General features: G+C 40.0%; 2 protein-coding genes across 2 annotated transcripts in view; one reads left to right on the top strand and one right to left on the bottom strand.

The window, feature by feature from the left end:
* Positions 1 to 23,739, top strand: part of LOC114941715 (uncharacterized) — a 236,864-nt gene that overhangs the window by 60,110 nt on the left and 153,015 nt on the right. The window lies entirely within an intron of this gene.
* Positions 1 to 23,739, bottom strand: part of LOC114941713 (discoidin domain-containing receptor 2) — a 150,875-nt gene that overhangs the window by 58,147 nt on the left and 68,989 nt on the right. Inside the window, exons 2-4 of the mRNA XM_029316803.2 lie at positions 19,038 to 19,219; positions 14,192 to 14,297; positions 5,052 to 5,283 (exon numbers count right to left, since the gene is read on the bottom strand). Of these exons, the coding sequence (XP_029172636.1) occupies positions 5,052 to 5,283; positions 14,192 to 14,297; positions 19,038 to 19,140 (441 nt within the window). The 5' untranslated portion in view covers positions 19,141 to 19,219. The remainder of the gene's footprint in view (positions 1 to 5,051; positions 5,284 to 14,191; positions 14,298 to 19,037; positions 19,220 to 23,739) is intronic.

Below are 23,739 nucleotides of genomic sequence, written 5' to 3'. Positions count from 1 at the left end.
ATTACACACTATTTCATACACAAGAAACGGTTTATAGTTTTGTACAATGAATTCTTATTCTTATTTCTCTTTGTTATTAAATATCACATTGTCTTGCAACAATTTTATATATAACCATATAATTATCTTTTCTTCTATAATTATTCGTTCTCCCCACGTTATTAAGAATCCGCATAATAGTATAAGTTGAAGCTGCTATTGTGCATTTGAGATTACTCATTTCGAGTTTCGACAATAAAAAATAATTGCTCACAATTATATGAATATGAATAAATTTCACAAAATAAATTATTACGAGCCATAGATTGATTTTTCTATACGGAATATATTTTTATTCGTTCTCAACTTTTTTCTCTGACCGCGTCCCGCTTAATTGCATTAATCATGATATTTTGATGAAATAGAGAATGTATTAAACATTCGTTAAAAACTGAGAACTTGAGGGAGAAAAAAATATGATGATCGTTTCGAGAAAACTTCTCTATGCGGAACGTACCATTTCCTGCAGGCTGCGAACTGCGCAAGCTGCACTTGGGCAAATTTACTACGCCGGAGATTCCAAGAAAATCTATTTAATCTCCCGTCCGTCGATGGAAGCATGCCGTGCCGCGTAGACTAATGAGAAGTGGGGTCGTTTTTGACGTGGGGTATTTATTATTGAGACGAGCGTTGCAGTCGGCGGAAGGAGTTAGGTGTTTCCCTCTTTCTTCGCGCGCGCAAGAGGGAATGAAAGATGGAAAAGAGAAAGAGAGAAAGGTCGCGCCTCGAGCTTTAATTACCTCTGGCGGTCTTTTGAAGCTGCAGCGCTGACTTTCGTCTCCTTTTCGTAACAATTATTATTAGTATTTTTTTTCTATTCGCGTCATTTTACGTCGGTATGCATGCAATGCATCTTGCACGCGTATAACTGCGTACCTACTTCGGAAAAAAGATTAAAACTCCTCTTTTGTTCTTGAAACTGTTAAGGACCTCATGGTTTCTTATCGCCAGGCTTAGCGCACGAGTCTTCGTTTTTCTTCTCTCGTCGAGGTATCTCCGTGAAACCCTGGAAAAATTTCCCGCAGCATGGTACGCGGAAAGGAGAATATTTGCTGTCTCGGGTATATTTGCTGCGGAAGCAAAAATTTCGCTTCCTTCTGCGAGCGTCTGCCAAGTTAATCTCATTTCCTCGTACAATAATTAATCGGATTTCTCTACATGGCCACTTCACGTTTATCTTCAAAGAAAATATATATTTCTTCAATTTTATTAAGAGAAATTAGAGAAATTATTAATAAAAATCTGCTGAATGTACATATAAACATGTATACGTACAATTCCGAATTGAAGCAACAAAGAATATTATTTATGCATTGCAGATTATAATATGTCTTTCTGTTATCGTAACTCTCACATTGGGGAACAATATTTCATTTATAAAAATATTTGAATCTTTTAGTACATATGTAATAATACGTAATGGGTTAATCCTATTACGTTTTTCTAATAAATTTTTTCGTAGGGGGATAAATCTCAAATTAAATATTAAATGCGTTAATGGATTTCGTCCTCGTAATGAGGAAAAATAAATCGAGATTAGTAATTGAATTGTTTAGCGATAGAGCGGTGAATAATCATGAGATCGAATGGATTATACAGCGTTTGCATGAAATTACGCGGTTGAGCGCCGATGACGATAGACATCATCTTCAGCATGTGAGAGGGAGATGCAGAATCCTCCGGCGCATTAGCGTCGGCGCAAGCTGGCTATCAATATTAACAAGATAGTAATCGGACGCCAGATATAGAGAGGCACGTTCGATCGATAACGAATAGCTGGTCTTTCAAAAGGGACAAATCGATACGATACTGAAATGTTCGAACCGCATCATCGTCGTCGGTTTTTTTTCCCCGATTGCTAACCGCGAAATTTTACGCACGAGCAACTTGCGCCTTACGTGTGAATGCGTTCCAAAAGGATTACATACGCCGAGTTGATAATAAGGCAATGAATAGTGATGAGCCGGGATATGTCACACGCTTGAGGAACTGTATCTCGGGGTAGAATTTTAGATCACGTCATGTTAGCACCTGTCCAATTGCATCGCAATTAATCATGCGTTTAAGCCAATGTTTTCGATCGTGTTCGCAACACATTTCCAAGATAATCGTATTCATTGAGCTAGAAAAAGATATTCATTTTTTTTTTCACCGTTAAAAATAATATCAAGAAAGTTAATCATCTTTTGTTCCCGCCGATTAAAAGCAAATTGCATTAGTTATTAATAGTTATAATTGAACGCGCACATTATACGGGTTGAAGCAGTTCGTTAATTAAAATTAAATAATCATGAAATTTCGAGGAAAATTGTTGATCAAACATATATTTCCAGGAGGGTTGCTTCCGAGACGGAAAACCAAGCGGGATAATCATAAAGTACTGAATAATCATGAAGTTAATCGCGCGACACGCGAGGTGCCTTCTCGCCGGCTTGGAAGAGGGGACTCAACGAAGTCAACGCGGGCTCCCTCGACGCATTAGCGCCGGCGCGGATGCTCCATCAATATTAATAAGATCATAACCGGACGGGCGGATGTATAGAGATGGCCGATCGGATGGCCAATTTACCTAGCGGTTAGACGAGGTTTTTCGTCTCGCCTTTCAGAACGTGTATCCTTGGTCCCTTGTTCTTAACGGCGTAAAGCGGGACCCGGGGATCATTGGTGCATTAATGAGCGGTGAGCAATGTTGGAATCGCGCCCGAGGGGACGCGTCGGTGAACGAGGCTTAAAGTGTCGTAATAGCGACGTAGTCCATAAACATTAGATCGACGATGATGGTAGACGACGTTAAGTTCGCCCGAGAACGTGTCCCGTCGCCGTTGGCGATGCTCGCGGTTGCGCGGCTCCCTCAAAGGTAAACGATATATCGGGTTCCCCATTTGATGTTTGCAGTCGCCATCATGTGGACAGAATCTACTCCGAGCGAGCGAGTCCGGCTGATCGTTTGAATATACACACGGGGTTGTTTCTTTTCAAATGCTTTATAGGTGTCCGTGCAGATCGCTTCTTCTGTTAAAGCATTTATTTACAGGATATTTCTAAACTGTCAAACATTTTAAGGGAGTGTTCGAGGGGTCGAAATAAGCAAAAGTGTTCCTATAAACGTGGGCTCAAAAATGAAAATTAGCATTTCTCGTATTCCTCTCAAATTCCTCGGAACATAAATGAAGTATTCACTACTAATTATTACGCTGTGCGAAATTTCAACGGGAATTATAATTTTAGACTCACGCTTATAGGAACTTTTTTTTTATTTTGACATCTACAATGCGCTCTTAAAATCTTTAACATAGGTTTAGAAATACCCTATATATATATATTTGACAAAGGACGGTGGTTTGGAGGAAAATATATTTCCATCGCGAAGCATTATTTCGCGGCGAGATATGATAAATCTGGTTTCTGTTTGTATCAAAGAGCTCGTCAGCTCGCGGAGAGAACTGTAGTTAAGCTTTAGGGGTCTTTATATTTGCGAGAGGTTCCAATCTGGAAAATGCCCTAAGCGCGGTTAGTAAGCGCATCGATCGCGGTTCGTTGCTACGGATATGAACGGAATATACTGCCGTTAATGCATACTACACGTAATGCGGGGTATCCTAACTTTACGGCGTCCATCACGAACTCGTTCCGCTCACCGCAGCTGCTCCCGCTAATACTTCAACACAGGTTTCGCTGTTAGTTGTCGAGAGACTCGCGGATTCGCCCTCGCGAGAGAGAGCAGACAAGCCGAAGGCTCGAGGCGTGTATACGAGGCCGGGTTCTCTCTCGACAAAGTGCTACGCATCCGACGGTACGAAATTAGCTTACGGATTCGCGATAAGCGGCTTACATTTCGAACAGGGATAATCCCGTGCCCCCGCAATCGATTCTTGATCGTCGGCCAAACACTTTGAAGTCGCAGTCGTTTCTGGGCGCGCAGGCACGCTGCCCCGAAGCTTCTGCGCGCGTTCAGAAACGCGCTGCCCTATACCCGGATATACGTATATATATACCGGAATAAAGATCTCGACACCTTTAGTCGGAAGAGCGATTATTTCGGGTCAATGCCCAAGATGGCTCGAGATCGTGCCTATTTCGACCGTTCGCAGCTGCAGGCATCAATTGGCGAATCGACGCCCAGTATCACGTCATAAATCACGATAGCAGCGAGAGATTTTTTTTTGTCAAAATAGCCCGCGTGTCATCAATCTGTGACGTTTCGTCAGTTATGAAAAACCACGTTGCTTTTTTTGTATCGCAATACTGACGCCTCTTTCAATTTCTCTTTAATTCTAATTTATACACAGAGAGAATTTTCTCTTAAAATTTATCCTGAAAATCTTGAGACGATATGGTATTGGAAGAATTTTATAAAAGTTTCTATGATTAAATTTACTACAATAAAAAATATTAATATCCACTAAAATATATGTTCGACTTTACTATGTACATTTATTAATATTTTTTATTGTAATCAATATTAATCACAGAACCTCTTACAAAATTTTTCCAATACTACTTCCAATATTAAGAAAAACTTCTCTCCTTGTATAAGATAATATATAATATAAAATATATAAGATATATGAGATATAAGAATATATGAGAAAAATCGAGGAAAACTCTTTGAGTTGATGAGATTTCCTTATTTCCTTTCATTAAATGTTTCTTATACATATATTTTGCAAAATATTATACATATAAATTGAAAATTATGTGCGTGAAAGGTACATATAATTAAACGATACATGTTAATTTAAAATAGGATTGAAAAAATATACGATATATGCAATATATGCACACATTTATATGACTCAGGCAAGAGGGAATCATTAATGTAATTTCCCTGTTTTCAATATTGTTTATTATTGGATTAAACACACAATTAGGGTAATAAGTAAGTAATAGAGATCCAATTAGTCGGAAATAACTCGATTCGGAAAAAGGAACAGCTTCGCGGCAGCGTTCTAGTTGCGGGTCGGTGATCTAGCGTTACGATAGAGAATCTTTAATTAAGTTAAGACGCTCACCTCCTCTCCTTTGATGTCTCTATATCGAACCCATTTGCCCAGTCGCGGCCTCCAGTATTCCAGCAGATACGCCTCTGCGAATTCAACACCCACGCCATTCCCGAAACGGCCTTGAGTAGCGGTGGCCGTGATCAAGTGGATCGAATGAAGGTCGATTTCCAGCCATTCTCGAGCTTCCTTGGTGATTTGGTCCTTAGGACACCAGGCGCCACCGAGGTTCTCCGATTTCAATCTATAACATCAACAGTCGAGTGCTAAGTTACCTTTTACATCAATTTTCTATAGTAATTTTGAGAAAACAATTTTTAAATATATATTCTTTGAATATATATTATGCGCGAAGGTTGTTTGTTATTTGATATTCAAAGGCTGCGAAAGAATTTGATAAAATTTTTATACTCGACGCGGTTAAACTGAAACGCTTAAAATTATACGAACGATTTGTATTCTTAGCAATATGCTGCCCATCCGATCATCCATTTAAAATGCCATCAAATTCCGGGCAGCCATGTATGTTCTCGGTTCGGTCCGCTCATAAAAGTAACGATCTAATTAGATGTGAAAGTATCGAGTTAGTTCCTCGCCAACACCGTTCGTCTTGCGCTATCTGAAGATCAACCGATGCGCGGTCGACCATTGAAGTCCTCGCACCGAATTCCGATATTATCGCGTTTACGTGCGCGAGAACTCGGAGATTTCGTGCTCTCTCTCTTTCTCTCTTTTTGAATGTTATTTCGCTGACGCCATACGGGTTGCGCACACAACGTGAATCCGAATTGTATTTTAATGAAGCTTGAAAGATTTGGAATTAGAATAAAACGATATTACAAATTCTTTGTGCTCTTTTTTCTTCGGGGAAAAAATGTACATTCGATGTTTGCAGAAAATTATTTACATATATAAAAATTAACATTAGGAAATAATCAATATAACTGTATCAGAGTATTATCAGTGTTTGCTGTTGTCTAAATAAAATTATATAGATGAGCATATAGATAAAGTTTTGGCATCATCTTATCTTTATATAGATAATAAAAATATGTATTAAATTAAAGAATAATATTCAGATCTCTATAGAATAATATTCAGATAATTTGATTTAGAGCCATAGCACATAAAAATACTTAAGCAATAAACGATAAAAATCTTTTCTAATTTACATTTTTTATAATTATGTTTACATAAACAATTTTAAAATTGAAAAATAATATCTAAAAGTTATCTAGATGAATCACCACCGCCGCACAATTTTATCTAGATACATTTAAAACAAAATCATTCATCTTATCTAACAATAAGATGGATAAGAATTTATATATTTTTATCTCACTTTTATCCAGCTGATTTTAAAATTATCTAAGCACAACACTGTAAATCATCATGAAATTAAAGATTTTTAAAGAGGATGGCGTTGGAGAACGTTCGTTAGTATTGGAGAACGCGAGAAAGAGCAAGGAATGATGAATGGTCGCGAACGCAAACGGAAAGAATGGGCTTTCCGACTCTCGCCGTTCTCTCGAGATCATCGAAAATCTGGGAGCTTATTGAGATTTCCAAGGTCCGGTCCGATAATCACGGAATTTACATACAGGTATAGAAAATCGTATATAGATTCGCGAGTGACCACGAATCATCTTGTGATACGGGTCGGACGGAGGATACACGCGGCCATTTATACGTTCAAGCTGTGCGCGCTTCGTGCTTCGGTTTTAATCTTCGAAGGGTCGAAAGCAAGGCAAGGAGAACTCTGTTGCCGGGACCAGCATGAATAAAACATGAAGCGCAAAGCGCCTTTCCTAATTGCGTGGACCGTTTAAATGCTCGACTAAGAGTGGTGCTCCTTTTCGGCATTATACACCGAGAATATGTATACACCTATATATATATATAAGGGTAGGTGTATTCTTTTCAAATTGTAGATTAGAATTCGCTGTGCAGTCAACAATAACGCAACAGACTCGAATGAAACGCGAGTTTCAAAGTGCGAGAAAAACAATAATTCGCGATGAAATTACGCGGATGATGAGACGATATTGTATGCATTTTATATACGACAGCCTCTTTTTTTTTATTTATTTACCGCTATAAATGAGATACAATTTATAATGTGAAACGATGTGCGCGCGGGATGATTATAATAATCTCTCCCGATAATGAGGAATATAAATAGAGCTGTTTACGGTGCTCGCGTCGCATCGGGACGGGAATTGCGTCGCGGCTGATCCACAAGGTGCTAATAATCGTGCCTTGAGTTCGTCATTAGCCGAGCGCATGATAACGCGACTGCATTCTCAATGCTCGGCGCGCCTGCCTGCTCGTCGTTATAATAGTCATGGCTGCTTTCGCAAGATTTACAACCTGCGTGGTGGAAGCGCACCTCTTTATCGTTAACAACCGGCTTACACCGGATGGTTAACTGAAGGTGGTTTAGCAGCAATGACGAGTTGCGCAAGTTCGGCGAACGTGTGACGTTTGACGAAGCTCTCTGTCGTTCTGAGAAAATAAAGCTACACGAATGTGTCGATATATTTCATTTTACAAATTTCTTACAGAGATTCTTTAACGTAGAGCAGGCAAATATAATTTTGCATCGAAATTTTCGTAGGGAAAAAGTGACTTTGAACAATCTAAAGAGTTTTATTATTTTTCGTGAATTATATATATTAATTGATTGTGATATTTATATAAAAAGCTGTTGATAAATTTTAATTTCCATATCGACGATATTAGTGATCTGATCGAAATAAAATCGAATAATGCGAGTGATTGAAATGAATGTTTAAAACAAAAATTTATTTAATAATATTGAATATAATATTGAATATGATATCACTTGATAATGATGTATATCATTAGGGATGCATATCATTAAGGAAAATAAACAAATGAGTTTGCATTATAAAATAATTATATGTATACTATTATATCACTATTATTTCATACGTTTACAGAAATGAATAATTGTTTTGCAAGATATTGCTGCGTTATAATTACATAAAAAAAAAACATGAAATCATAATATATGCAAAAATTTATTTCGACATATATTTTAGCTCTTAGTAAAAATATGATTTTTTAATAGAAATTTCATGTCGAATTACAAAGTTTCGCTATCTAAACTAAATGTAAATGTATGCAAACGCGAATTTGCTTCTACAAAACACAATATCTCATTTCGCGCGTTATTTCTTTTATATCGTCAAAAATTCGCAATGGTATTCAAAATACCGACTCTTTCTCTCTCTCCCTCTCGCGCGCGCAAGTTCTATTTATAATAACTTTCCGAGAGAGTGGTCTCGCAAGGCAAGAGGAAGAATCGAGGTGTGTGGTCCCCGTGCGTTCCCGAAAAAAGACGATCCGGCTTAATCGTTTCCTCGACGGTGGGACACGACGCCGAACCACCGAAGACTCCATGTCGTTCGCAGCTACACGTCTGACACGGACGGGCGGCATTAAATCGAGCGAGGCGAGAGAAGGGCTGCGTGGCAAACTTAAATTTTCCATCGCGTCAACCGCCTCGCGGTCGATTCTCCGCATTCGCCGGAATAAAACGGGCGCGTGACAGCGGGACTGCTCGCTATTCGCGCGCGTTAACGTGTCTGCATTATGCAAAACCATCGATCGGGAAGATTGACGGACATCTCGAACCGCGGGCCGGCGGCGAGTGGCGGAGCACGACGATCGATCCGACAAAAAAAAAGATGGAAAATGATTCGCGCGCGATTTCGTACGACAATAGCATCCGTCCCGTCACAGCCGCGGTCAGAATTTAATTTCGCAGTGAAAAAAAAAAAAAGAATCGCCGTTATTACCGTTTCGACGACGACGTTGTCGGTCACGGGAAAATTGAATCTGTCACGCAGCGGAATTTTTATCGTTACGGATTGAATGATCGTTACGGAGAAACGAGGAGTTATTTTTCAATCTAATGCACCTAGCACGAAGGGATGGTAATCATCTTCAATATATATTCGACTATAATAAAGAGATTCTTCAAATTACGCACTAGCTAATTACATGAAAATATTTTAATTGGATACGTCGCGTACTGTCGGAACAATTTTATCCGTGTAATTAAATATTCAGGTCGACAGAGAATATTGGTTCGTTGGCCGGGGACGACGAATTTGCCGAACGAAATTATTCCTTAGACGTATATGCTGCTTTACATTCATCTCTTAATCACATTTTCTCGATTTCTGCTTGTTAAATTCGTCTCAAAAATTCTGCTTTTTATATAAGGTGATCATTTCGAGCTACGCGAACTATATACGAGTATCTACCCGCAAAGTTTCCGAGCTAGTTCTCCACGGACGCGAATAAATAGCAAAACGTTCTTGTCCTCGAGTACTTTACGCTCGGCCTCTTTTGTTAGTAACATTACATATATACAAGTTAGATATATATATATATATATAAGTGGGTGTATGTGTTGTCGAGTTAAATCGAGTTTCTCATGGCGTAATAATAAACTTGGTAGTTGCTTGTATTTTTTTTCATCAGAGTTTATACATAATTAAATTATACAAGTATTTTAAGACATTAATTATTTATTAGATGATATTAATATATCGTGTAGTTTATTGCTATGTTAAATATCCGATTCTATGCGATTCGATTGTTTTGCGCGTTCTCAATTCAAATGATATTTATAATAAATCAATGACAAGCTTGATGCTTATTAATCGAATCTTTACTGATTTACTGTTATTACTGTTATCCATCGTTGTTGCTCTCTTTTTTGTGAAATCTACCTATATTGTGAATATTGCAGGATTAAATGTTACTAAGATCGGATCTATTTTTATGAAACCGTATATTTAATTATTCTTTCTGTAAAAAAATACTTTAGCTATTTAATTTTTATAATTACTAAATATAATAGAAAAGGATGTATGTACATATTTAGAAGCTAATTTAAATAGACTAGTAGTAAACGATATATTAATATTTTCGTTTTCTTAAATAATTCTAATTGGCATCTGTCAATAAAACAGTTAATTATTTCAAAATGTTTTCAAGTATAATTGTGCACGTGAAAAGAAAGTAAATATCGACACATCATTTAATTGGCACATTTCAAGAAGCATTAGTCAGATCGATTATTTTTGGAGAGCTCTTTGTTCGCGATGGTCCAGATATGTCTTTGTTCCAATAATTATTTTCTGACATTTCGACTCGATTTTTAACAGGAGTAGGTAAGCTTCGAAAATAGAATTCCACTCTGATAACGCTTGACGCGTCAAAGATATAAACAACAATAAACGGTGCGCATGCCTCTTTTATAACTGCTATCCTATCTTTTCTAAATTATAGTGTATTAAATAATGACTCTGAGAGAGCTATTACGAGCTTGTAAAAATTCGCTAACTCGACGCCGGCACGTTCTTTCCTGAAGTAAAGATCTCGTATCGTGTAGTTTTCTGCCGTTCCTCTATTTAGGAAAATGGTTCGTATCGTATTTCCAGCTGTTTGAGTGTACGCGGTGAAAGCACATACGTGCACGGAAACAACCATCGTTCGAAAGCTATGGTAATATTAACGGTATACATTTACAACGCGAATAATAACAATTAAATATTCCGCTCTCCCGCTTGAAAATAAATTCGCGAGCTTAATGGTATGCATCGATGTAATTAGCACGTATAATCACAGTTGTACGGCGAATAAATTAAAACGCGCACTATATATATTTTTGTTCCAAATACACAAAATTACGCGGCGAAAGTCGTCCCTGTGATTTCTCAACCCAACGTCTAATTTCTCCGAGCGCTCCTATCTCGTTCCCGTTCTATGTTCCTCTACTTGGCGTCTTAATTGCATCCATTCTGGAAATGCCGTTGAACGGAAACACGAAGAAAAGGAAAACGGGCGGAAACGTGCAAAAGAACTTGCAGCCGCGCGATTCTCTTGAAAGGAGCGCGCGCGTGTGCGGTGCAAAATGCAATGTTGCTTTTTTTTTTCGCACCGATTGTACGTCAAAAATTTTTCACTCGATAATTGGAAAAGACGCGCTCCATTAGCTCTCTCGCGATACGCGTCGGGCGCGAAAAACTGTTTATTCTTCCATTCACGGATGATTTATCGCGGTTCCGCAAGCGTTGTAAATCAGATTTTCAATTTCAATTGAAATTAACAAAGTCGTATTCGAGGAAAACGAATCCTTCTTCCGTACGTTCGATTCGCTATATTCGCGAAAGAAATATTTTTCTTCTTCGAGAGACCATCAAAATGATCATCGTACGATAAAACCGCGCGCAAAAGTTACGGGAAAAACTCGTCTTCTAAACATATTTCCGCGCAAGAGCTCCATGTCAACCTTTATGTAATATTCAAATTATGAAACAACCTGTGTGTGTATTTTATATTCCGTGTGTTTTCACTCGGGGAGATTTCTCTCCGACGTAACCACGTCGCGCATCTCCAAAACGCGTTGTTTTAATTCGCGACGGCGGACGTTTTCAGTATAACGAGAGTCCGCTATTTTTTTTCTCTCTGTCTCTTTTTTTTTACCCCTCTATCTTCTTTTCTAAGCGCACGCCCGGTGGTGCGTGAGAAAGAAAAATGCGCCGTAACCGCGGTAATTCGTATATCGGGGCAAAAATGTTCTCCGGCCTGCCATCATCTCGCGAAATTCCGAAGGAAATGACGGGGCAATTTCCTTTTTCTCTTCTCCCTTTTTTTTTTCGTCGAACAAAAAAGAAAGGGAGAAAGAAAAAAGAGAGAGAGAGAGAGAGCAGTTGTAAACGTCCGCGGCACCTCGCGCGCCCGAGGCCGGCCGACCTGTATTAAATTAGATGGTGACGTGCGCGGCTGGAGAACAGTGGAAGAGAGACAGAGAGAATCCCGGGTGCGCACGATGTGGGGGCGCGGCGGAGCTCATCAAGACTCGGAGGCCCATTCAGCCGGTCATTGTCTGCGGTAATGGAATGTATTAATATCGGAGAGCCCGCGGGGGCCGTCGACTAACGGGCTCCATGTATATACCATAGACCTGGTGCGCGCACCCCACTCGGGATCGGTTCGGTTCTCTACAACCGCGGCCTGCCGGACTGGGATACCACGTCCCGTGGGACGGAATATTCGTATATAAACCTGCAAACCGCCGGCGAATACCGGGCCCCGCACGCATTAATATCTAAACGCGTATACGCAAGCGAGAGAGAGAGAGAGAGATGGAGAAAGAAACAAGGGTTGAGGAGCTAGTTTGGCGCACGTACGTTCCGCCGGTTGCGTATCTCGTATTCATGCGTTGCACCGGCGGCTACCAGAGGCGTTGCCACGACCGACCCTTTTACCACTGCAGCCAGGTGTAATACTCTTTTTAGTCTAGGTATGATACGTCAAAGGTCCTTTTGTGATAATTGCATTAGAGGACGAGAGGCTCCTGCGGAGGCGCTTGTCCGCTGAAGGCGATCTCTGTTTTGCGCTGCCAGCCATTTTGCGAAATGTTTGCGAGGTGGATGGAGGAGTAGTGGTACGCGAATGTGCGGCGAAATAGCGAGACAAAATGCAGGCGGAAATTAATTTGGAATGGAATTAATTCTACCGTTGTACTTAATCGTATATTAACTCGGTATAAAGCAAAAAGTTGCATTAAACGTCCGCACTTGTAATAAAGCTCCACTACTGAAATATTAATTTGTACGGAAATGTAGAACGAGGGGGGGAGGGGGTTTTTAAGGTTTCCGGTGGCTATTAGAGTGTTGTCGTTGTTATAAATAATTGCGAGCGTAAACAGCACACGCGACGGATAATGACATAGAAATTATTAACGCAAAACAGAAACGGGCGGCAAATCCCCGATCGGCCATAAATTCGTGTCGTATAATTTTCGTCAGCCGCGCGATTAAAAATAAATTCGTTTTTAAATCGAAGAACAAACTGATGCTTGCGCTGACACGGTGGTGGGAGGAAAATCGACGATCGGTTTAACAGCTCTATAAATATTCATTTCGCGCGAGCAAGTGCCAAACGAGAGAAACGATAGCTATCGGAAAGGTATGTACGCGGATTACTTAATTATACGTTGTTGCTGCGAGAATTTATACCTCCCGCGGGGATAGGCATTAATTTATATAATTAGATTTCTCTCTTTCTCTCCCTCTCTCCTCGCCACCGCGTTAAACTTTTTTCGTTTCGCGAAGCGACGATAAGAGACGTCGACTAATCTCCGTTAGTTGTTAGTCTTTGCGTATATATATATATATGTATAAGCGAGGGGGTTAAAGCTACGCCCCGTTAGATCAGAAATAATTACGTTCGCGGCCCGGTTGCTCTCTTTGTTACGCGGGTAATAATGTCTTTCGCCGTGGACTTGTAAACCTGATATTCCGGATTTTACGTATTAACGAGGGAGCCGAGCGTTTCGCGAGAGAGCTTTTGGTATTCATGCGCGCGCGCAGAGGCGTTACAATTAGCTCTTCCACGAAGCGATATATTTACCTTGTCGATATATAAAAAGAGGAGAAAAAAGGATCACCAGTTTGCTTTCAAACCGGAGGAGCATGAGCGTCCGCAAAGGGAGGCATTTGCTCCCTTGAAATCAGCTAAAAATTATAGCGTTTGCTCTCCTTTTAAACACTAAAATTTATTTTTGCATATTTAATATAAAAAAATAAAAAGAAGAAAAAATGAATTTAGAAAAATTAAGAAAGAACAAAAAAAATTAATTATGCCCCCTTCTGGAAAAAATTCTGCGATAATGCGCGATGCTCGAATTCACACTAAAATTTATCTGCATATTTAACTTAAAAAAAATAAAAATAAATTTAAAAAAATTAAGAAAGAACAAAAAATAAAAAACAAAACAATTAATGACGGAAAAAAAAATCCCGCGGGAATGCGATGCTCGAATTCATTAGTTTGCCGTGATAAAAAACGACGTGAAAGCGAAAGTCTATCCTCTTTATGAATATTGCATTTCGAGTTTGATTTATGCGTTACGCGTGCAAAAGATCGCGGCCGGGATCAATTTTTTTTTTATTTTTCGTATATCTATAACGCGAAGGTCCTACGATATCGGACGCGTTGCAGCGGCCAGATCGCGAGTGCATCGGAGGGCAGCAGAAGGCGCCGGTAGATACGAGTGATCGATGGCGGCCCCCGGCGGGCTATCCGAATGAAAAACTGTCGCTTACCGTGCCAGGTGGGGACCGACGTTTCCGGTGTCGAAGCTGGAACTGGCGTTGATATCCATGTCCGGGATCGCCCCGGACTCCATGCCGAGCGGCGCGATGCATTGGGCTGCAACAAACAAACGTGGCGTCGTCGAGGTTAGCCGGGTTTTGAATTTATATACGACCCTGGCTCTCCTGCAGGCGCGCTACATCGCCGCGGCCGGATCATAAACGGCTAAATAACCAGCTAACCGAGATGGATCCGCGCGATAACTCGGTTTTACGCTCGCGTGCTACAGTTGCTTGCGCCGTGCGGGTGGAAGTTTCGGAGGAAGGGAGGCTGGTAGTGGGCTGCCTCGACGTTTTCCATATCTCCTGGACCGATCTAATTGTTTCACAGATGAACACAGCTGCCTTGCGAGGATCGCGCTGGGATGTCTTCCTGTTGCGCGAGATAGCCCCGCGAAATATTTATTATCGTCGTTGTGTATACGATGTCGATCGCGCGGACGACGATGAAAAATGACGTTGATAACGCGACGAAGGGGTGCGCGAATCGTACAATGTACGCGATTTTTTTTTTTATGTCGGTCGTAATAAATTGACGACGGTTTTCGGGATCGTCGACTTTGGCGCTCATTAATGAAGATTTAATAGTCCGAAAAGAATACCTTTCCCCCGTGTATCTACCTCGACGAGCATCAGACGCCAATGACAGGGTTAAGGGCCATCGAAGAAACGATACCGTCTACTTTGCATACATTATTTATTCCGGTCTCTCCAGCGCGCGCGCATTTTCAAGAGGCGTTCCTCTCCCGCTTGTGCAATAAAGTTCGAACAAAGTATGACGTATGTTCGCATTCATATCGTCCGCGTCACGGCGGTACCATTAGGGACGAGGGTACACATTGAAAAAAATTTTTTAATATTTTTTTTCTTCAAGGCGCCATTAATCGCCCACGCGTTATCTCGGGCTCTTTGTCTTCGGAAACGCAGCAGACCTGATGCTCCATTGCGCGTATTGCGTCAAAGCTGGCAAATTCACAGACGAATACGATATATATACGGTATATATACACGTCGGGTCCTTGTATAATTCGACAAAGGAGCGCATATATCGAAGCGTAACTAATTCAGGCACGCGACGGCCTCCCTGATCGCTCGTGAACACCCAGAGTTTCGAGTCCCACGTGCATGGTGCAGCGTCGCGGCATCGATTACGCTTTACACGCGAAGTAACGATGCCATTACGCAACACACGGAGACTGTTAAAATTTCAAGTGTATCCGGCCGGTACGACGATAATGCCTAATGCCCGGATATCGAGTGCAGATGTAGCTGTTATAAGGGCAGGGTTATGCAGAGGGAGGATGCAGCTTTGTGCCCGGGAGGTGCATAACGGAAGGAATCCGCGCTAAGTCAACGGAACACGGGCGCATGTAGGTGGCCATTAATACCGACGAAAGTTTGCAGTGTTCTTCCGACGTTATACCACTTTCCTTTCTCTCTCTCTCTCTCTCTCGTAATTCCGCGCCCGGAGTGAAATGTGTATTTTGGTCTTACGTTTTAATCCAACGTGCTTTATCGCCGAACGAAATCTCCGCGCGAGAGCAACGGAAAGGTTGCAGGGGGTCATAGGGGTCGTCGACGGGGCTTAAGATTATAAAGCTCGCAATTTGCGCGACACGCGCAACTTACGCATACCAGGAGTTTGCAAACCGGAATCATTTAGCGGAGCTCTCTGTCATCGAAACCCCCGTGGAGATCCATGTGGAAATTGTGTTTTCGCACATCATTGCACATTTTTTCAAATTTGAACAATGAAATTTTATAGTTTTTGACGAGTTCTTATAGTTCTGTAACATAGTTCCGACCATACACTGTAAAAAAATTTTGTAAAATTACATTAAAAATATGTAAAATTACATAAATAATAAATGTAAAATTACACGATAAATAATGAAAAGGTAAACATTTTTATTATTTATGGTGTAATTTTACACTTATTATTTATGTAATTTTACATATTTTTGTGTAATATATTACATATTTTTTTACAGTGTAGGCTGCCACTAAATATATATTTAATCCAAAACACTCGAATTTTCGAATATTTGATAAGCGTTGACGCTTTTTTCATATTTTGAAGCCTGCTTAAACATATTCAACATATTAATTATTTATTAATAAAGCATTTTAATAATTATTTAATTTATGAATTATTTAATTATCTAATTTTAAAGTTATTTATTTATATAAAGAGCCTTACTTTAGTATTATTATTTAATTTCTATTAATAATATATTATTTAAAGATTCATATTTTTTAACAGTTATCAGCTGATTTCTGTCAAAAGATGAATGGAGTTAAAATTTTATTAATTTTTTTAATATCAATTTTTTTAATATAAAAGTGAAGAATGGCGCGCGCTTGTGTTGTTCTAATACCTATTATATATAATATATGACTCAATAAAATTAATAACTTTATCAAGCCCTATCAGGACTCTTATCGGTTTCCTTATTCAGACCATACATTAAATTAGCTACTCAAAATTGATATCACCTTACTAGGACCTAATCTGGCAGTAATGTGGAAATCCCTATAAATAGGGAGCCCACGTTTAAGCCCTTAAAGGCCCCGTTTTTGAAGATTGCCCTAACAATTTCCCATATGGGACCTCTTTGTCATCGAAACCTCCCGCGGAGAGATAACCGGAAACGATAACGCGAGGCGAAGGCAAGTACACGATATGTGCCGTTAATGCGACTTCGATCTCTCGAGCAACGCGATCGTAATCGACGGACCGGAAGTACGTAACGAGCCTACAAATGCACGTCGCGTCGAGGAAGCAACCGGTCGAGCGGATTAATCTCCGCGCTGCTGTTATTAATCGAGAATTTCTCTCTCTCCTCGAGAATCACATCGCGATTCTCCGGCGCTCTATAATATATGTACGTCCGACTTTCTCGGCGCCGATTAGAATCGACAAAGGGAGGAAACGCGCCGACCGGTCTCGTTATTATTAATGAAGGGCTCCTCCCAATATATCGCGATATGCCCGTCGCTAATATATGTCCTCGGATTCCGCGGAGCGCGATAATAGAGCGAAAAATTCGTGCGAGGAGCGAGTTCGAGATCATCGACGCGACTCTCTCTTTCTCTCTCTCGCTATTATTATTAATGAAGGTCGGCCCCCCCGATACATCGCGATTTCGTCGCTAATATATGTCTTCGAATTCAGCGGGAGAGGCGATTCGAATCGATGGTAGGAAAGTCGTGCCAACAAAGGGAGGAAGAGATTCGATCGAGATTCGTGGCGGGCCAACATGGCGGGCTATTATTATTAATGAAGGTCCAACCGATATATATATATATATATATGTGTATGTATACGTATATATCGCGCACCCCCGCCGGAATTCTCACGACCGTTCAGCCTTGATAAAGTTGGACCGTTTCGCGACGGAATCCATTTCCTTTGTCGCCCATTGGCGCGTCCGGTCCAATGGGCTATCATAAGATATCGCGATCGTAAATCGATCGTGAATAAGGATTCCTATCACTGAAAAAAAATTTATTGAATTCGAATAAATATTTATTTCAATACCGCCTAATAAATCATTTACTTGAAACTAATTATATTTATTTGATGTAAGAAAATCCTTTTCAAAACGGACAAATATTTATTTGTTTCAAATAAATGATTAATTAGGCGGTATTGATATAATTATTTATTAATTTAATCATTTGTTTTCATTGTATAAACGCGACACTTTTCGTCGATCTCTCTCTTCGTTTAATCCTCGAGATATCTGATGGCAGGATACCTTGTATGATTCTATATCTCTTGGAGGATGAAAAGACAGTTAGCAGGATTCGAGAAAAACATTATCGATTATTTCCCAGGTATTGGCGCTGAGATAAATTACGAGGGAAGGGAGGAAATCGCTGAGGATGTTTGGAAGGGCGCAATTATTAAACGTTCCGTTATGGCGGCTATACGATGCGATTTTTCTTCTCTCTATGCCCGGAAATCTATTTCTATTAAGTTGCTTCTCGCGAACAGGGCTTCGCGAAACAAGGCAATTATTTATTATTAATACGATAAGTGGGATACTCCGCACCGTCTTGGAAAGCAAATTTTCTTTATAATTTTGTTGATTTATAAAGCTATTCCTTTTCATTCAGGCTTATATATTCAAGCCGATTAATTAAAAATTCTAGCAACACTAAGTGTATCAAATATTACGACTCGAATTCTCTGAAAACAAAAGATATATAATGCTATTAGATGATATTAATAATGATAATGATATTATTAATATAATTTATCGCAAATATTTTCGTATTGAAAGATGTGTTATTTCAAATCTATCGAATGCCATTTCTTCTCGAGAAATGAATATTCAAATATATATTTGATATAAATTTTTAAATGATTGAAATTGAATTTGTTAATGAAAATTGGAATTATTTGACATATTTTTGTTATACATATACAAAGTATATATTTAAGTAATTATTTCTTGTCGAGATGCAAATGTTGAGAGTCCGCTTACTGGAAGACCCACGAGACGTCGCTCAATATAGGCGCGCGCGACTGAAATGACATAAGACGCGGCGTCTTCAGATAGACAAGATACCTAATGACCACGGTCAAAGCCGATCCCGGATCGAAAGTTCGTCGACTGCGGCGTAAGTTCTAGCAAGCGTAGGGAGGAAAGTGGTCGCGCAAGCCCCGCGTCGTTAATAACTTATAAACGAAACAACCTGTGTGCGCGGGCCAAAGAGCTATAGCCACAAAGTTTCACGACGAGAGAAGCGACGAGTACTATATGCGGATTAGAGCTTAGGAGCTACTTACAGAGGTCCACGCCGTGGTAAGCGGGGGCGAGCGCGAGCAAAACGATGAAAAGGTGGACGGCAGGTGGCGCCCTTCTGGCGAGGAAATCTAAGCTTTTCATCATAGCTCCCGTTTCCTGCGAGGGCTTCACCCTCGCCCTTTCCTCACCGAGATTCCCGCCGTGCCATTTCTGCCTCGTCAACCTGAAACAAAAAAAGAGAGCGCAATCGCGTTATTTCGTGCTTGACAATTGTCGAGCCGGGAAGATGCTTCCACAAAGCGGGTCGTTTTGTTGACTGGAAAATGAGTTCGCCTTCGTGGAGAGATGATGCGCGTAGTTATCGCGGGAGTGAATACCATCTTGAATGTTGAGGACATTCTCGTGACGTAGACAATTTTCTCTTAAAATTTATTCTGAAAATAATCATGGGGCAATATATGGTTGGAAGAATTTTATAAGACTTTATCTCTCTGATTAATATTTACACAATAATATATGTATACATAGTAAAATTAATCAAACATATTTTATATCTTATTGCGATAGATATTAATCAGAGAAAAATGTATCTCTTATAAAACTCTTCCAATTCCATATTGTTCCAAAATTATAATTCGTTGTTCAAAAGTGAAAAGATATTTCTTATAGAAATTTTACTATAAAATGATTCTTTATATTATGTAATTTTTCAAATATTTTATTATGATTTTTCCTAAATATCGAAGGAATTGAAGACGCAGTTAGATTTTCTCATGCCATATACACCTTCTATAGGAATGCCACAAGAATGCGATGCGTGTTAGCTAGAAACATGTTTCGAAGAGGCAGGCGATTTTTCGAGCCGTGAGATCACGAGAACATTTTGCGATCAGAGATCGAGCTTTGAAAGGCATCTTGAAGAACTGTCGTGCGATAATGACTCTTTATTGGCTTACGAGCCTCTCGTAACTGATAATGCGTTTCTCCCACTTTGTGACTCTGCGGTACACGTCAGATGTGTATATACATATGTTATATATATACGACGAGAGCGTAACTCGCGATCTCTCGATCGTGAAGAAGGTGTCTCGAGTTTGATGGAGCATCCGCGAGTAATTGCGCCGACGGTGAATAAGTAATGGCGAGAGAATCGCGGTAAGAAGTCGTTCGGTCGTAGGCCTCGCGTGCTCCGCATTAAAGATACATGCCGCAGCTTATAGTCGATCGCGACGGTGCAAAATCTGTTCTACGGCGCGCGTCCCGTCGTTTCTTTCTTGATATTTCTCTCTCGTAGGAAGAAGAACCGGTAAGAGAGCTCATCGAGCAAAATCCTTCACAGCTGCTCGACCGTAGGACGATCGCTTATTGTAGATCTTATTTGAATTCGAAACGAGTGGCATGATGTATTATCGCCCGCTGACTTTCGAACCAACATATGAATGACGATAATAATATCAGTTTATTTTCCATAATCGAGTAATTGAATATTTATGAAGTAAACGAATCGCGTTCGCGGGTATATTTTTCGCGTATGGAAATTAACCATTCTGCTAACAAACATGCATAATTAATTTATGCTAGAGAAATATTTTTATTTTAAGTAATTTTGCATTGTTTTACATATGTATAAAAATATTTATCCAATATTAATATATAGGACAGTTGAGAGGAAAATACGGTAGGATAATTATTTGACCTAATCGGGGAATGAATTTATAAAAAAATGATAATAGAAGAATTAAATATAGCGTACATATAATATACAAGTTTTTCGAGAAACGTGATAATTAACGCAGAGTTTAATTAAACACAACGATAGGTACACAATATAGTACGTTGCTTAGCAAAACGAAACGTTACGTCTCTCGCGTAAACATTTAATCTTCCTAAGCGCCGGGTATTAAATTAAAAATTATCGGAAAAACAGTATTGTTTATACGTCGAGCCGCCATAAAAGCTTTATCTCCTCATTGTATTCATGAGGGACTTAACGCCCGCGACGCGCTCCGTTCGAAATCAATTCTCCAGGACGCGGTAAGCACTCTGCGTCGGCCACGAAATTATTCATCGATTGTTTTCTTTTCATCTCGCAGACTACAGAAAGGGGGACAGATTATCGCGCGATCGTTTCAGCAGGCAGGTGCCACTTTTCTCGTCGTCGCCGTCCTTTTGGATGGCCGGCCAGCGCGTCGCGAGGGAAACGAGAGGATTTCGCAATTATTATGCCGTCGACGCGCGGCGAAGGAGATTCCGTTTACGATCGGTATCGTTTACGATACACACATACACACACACAATATATATCTATCTTATATTTATCTACACTCACACGCCAGCAGCTTGCGCGCGAAATGGCATGCGCCCGCACGCGTGCGCGCATGTATAGAAGCTCGTTTAAGCCGCGATGTAAGCCACGGAGGCTTCCCGTGATACCCTAGTTCAACGTCGAATCTCTTCGTTTGCATAGGAATGAGTTTATGCAGATTAATACACGCGAGACGTCCGTGTAGGGAGACGCCACGTGGGATGTGGCGCGGCACCTACACCTACGAAAGCTGGCGAGTTGTACGTGTATACATATTTTATTGGCGGTATCGCGGATTTCCGATCGCGAGGTTGCTTCTATATCTCTCTATCGATTCGATTTTCACTTACAAGACTCATTTCGTTTTATATCTAAGTAATATCGATATACACGAGACACGTCGTAATAGAGATATCTCGTTTCACCGAGCGAGTATTAATTTTATTTCCGACGATACGCGGCGATTACGAGTTTCTGAATGTTTGGTAGCTATTTGCATCCGTAATTAATTTGATATTATTTATAAGCAGGTTTTGCCAGCTGGTTTTCATCGAGGAGTAATAATATACGCCTGGCATAATTGAATAAGCGTTAAGACGCTATGAATACTTGATGCGTTATTTAATTACAATCTAGGGAACGGTATCACTCGCGTAACTTGTTTAACGGAGAAAAGGCGGCGTGTAATATCATTGTACTATCCAACAACACATGTAGTTTTTACGAGATACATTTGCTCTTTTCCGGTGTGCGAGCTCCGAAAGAAATCACTCCCGACAAATCGTCGAGTTGACCTTAATTGCGCGGAAGCCAAGGAGAAACGATGTCGGCGACGCGGAGGTGAAGTCCTCCCGTACAAAACGAAGCCAATGAATTCAGTAATCCGCTCTGACGGTCGAGTCGTTGTCCAGGACGAGACTTCGGGATATAGCGGAGAACGAGGAGAGCAGCAGCTGGGTATCTCTCGCTCGGAAAAGCGATCCTTATCGTTCGTAAAAACACGTATGCATCGACTCTCGTGGAGAAATACGAGCCAACCGCGAGCGTAACCACGCCCGACGAATGGAACGTTAATGTCAGTTAATTATCTGTAAAGCTGTTCGGGAAAGGGAGATTCGTTTTCGAGCGCGATCGTTTGTAAGGCGTGGGCGAGGTAGACACGGCTCGTGAAATCACGGAACTGGCGTTCCTCCTGTCGGCTTCGTCGACGAAAGAAAAAAGTGCCGCCTGTTTACGGATTCCGGGAGACTGTTTGTACCTCGTGGGAGACTTGTCATCGAGTCAGATGAATCGAAAGATTATAACGAGGCGATCCTGTTAGGCGACTCTTTGCGAGCCCGACTGAAAACATCGAATCTTTTTTTTTGTTACCTAGTATACTATTATTTTTTAAAATTTTTTTTTTACATCTAATGATGATAAATAGTTTGAATGAATATATCAATTTAATCGATATATTTAATTTATTTTATAAATAATATATTAAATAATTAATAATTTTTGAAATGATATCATCTCTGTGTGGCTTTAATATTTTATATGCATTTATAAATTTATTTACAATCGCGTGAATATGATTTTTGTTCTTACATCCAATATAAAAACTGCAAATCTTGACAGATAAAATATTATGCCAAGTGTAACAAGGTACAAGAGAATTTACAATCGATCTCAGCCATAATCTCCATATTGTATTCGAAAACACGTCTCGACGATTCAAATTCATTCAGATTAGGATTTCACGTATTCTTAGCTCTATAAAAGGTCAGGAACAATAGAATCTATACGCAAACACAATTGCTGCGTTTTGTATTTCTCTCACGGATATATTTGCGCATTATAATCAAATTTTATTTAGCTGTTTAATAAATTTTTTCATGCAAATTTTCCTGTATTAATATTTGCAGTCAATTTATATAAAAAAATATTATTAATCTTGCTTATGACATTTATGCAAAAATTTATATCATATTTATAAAAGTTATTATTTTTATTTTAATTGACAGCAAACAAAAACGCGATCTTGCGGGAGAGAATGAGAGGCTATAAATTCGTCGTGTAGGATATTTAGTTTTATTACATTTCTTCCGCTTTACTGAATGCAGTTACTCACTAAGGAACTAAACTATAAGAATTCCTTTCTGTCTGTTCATCCTTCCCCATCGACATATGTATGTCTCGGATAAGATAACCCGGAATTATAGAGGGCTTTATTCGAGGATCGTCTATCACACGACGTTTAGATTTATGGCGCTGTATGTAGTGGTTGGTCGACTTTCCATTTATCAGAACAGTAGTACCTGTAGCATTTCGGACGCGATAGCTGTGCGAAACAGCCGCAAACTTCGATCCCGCGAACAAATGGACGGAGTCTCGCGAAAGAAACGGACGGATGGAAAAATCACAATGGGAGGTAGCGTCGGATGCTCCGGCAATCC

Source organism: Nylanderia fulva, unplaced genomic scaffold (genome assembly GCF_048542155.1).
Source record: "Nylanderia fulva isolate GAGA-0341 unplaced genomic scaffold, ASM4854215v1 Scaffold5, whole genome shotgun sequence".
NCBI lineage: Eukaryota > Metazoa > Arthropoda > Insecta > Hymenoptera > Formicidae > Nylanderia > Nylanderia fulva.
Note: the sequence above shows the minus strand (reverse complement) of the source record. Positions and strands in the feature narration are given on the sequence as shown.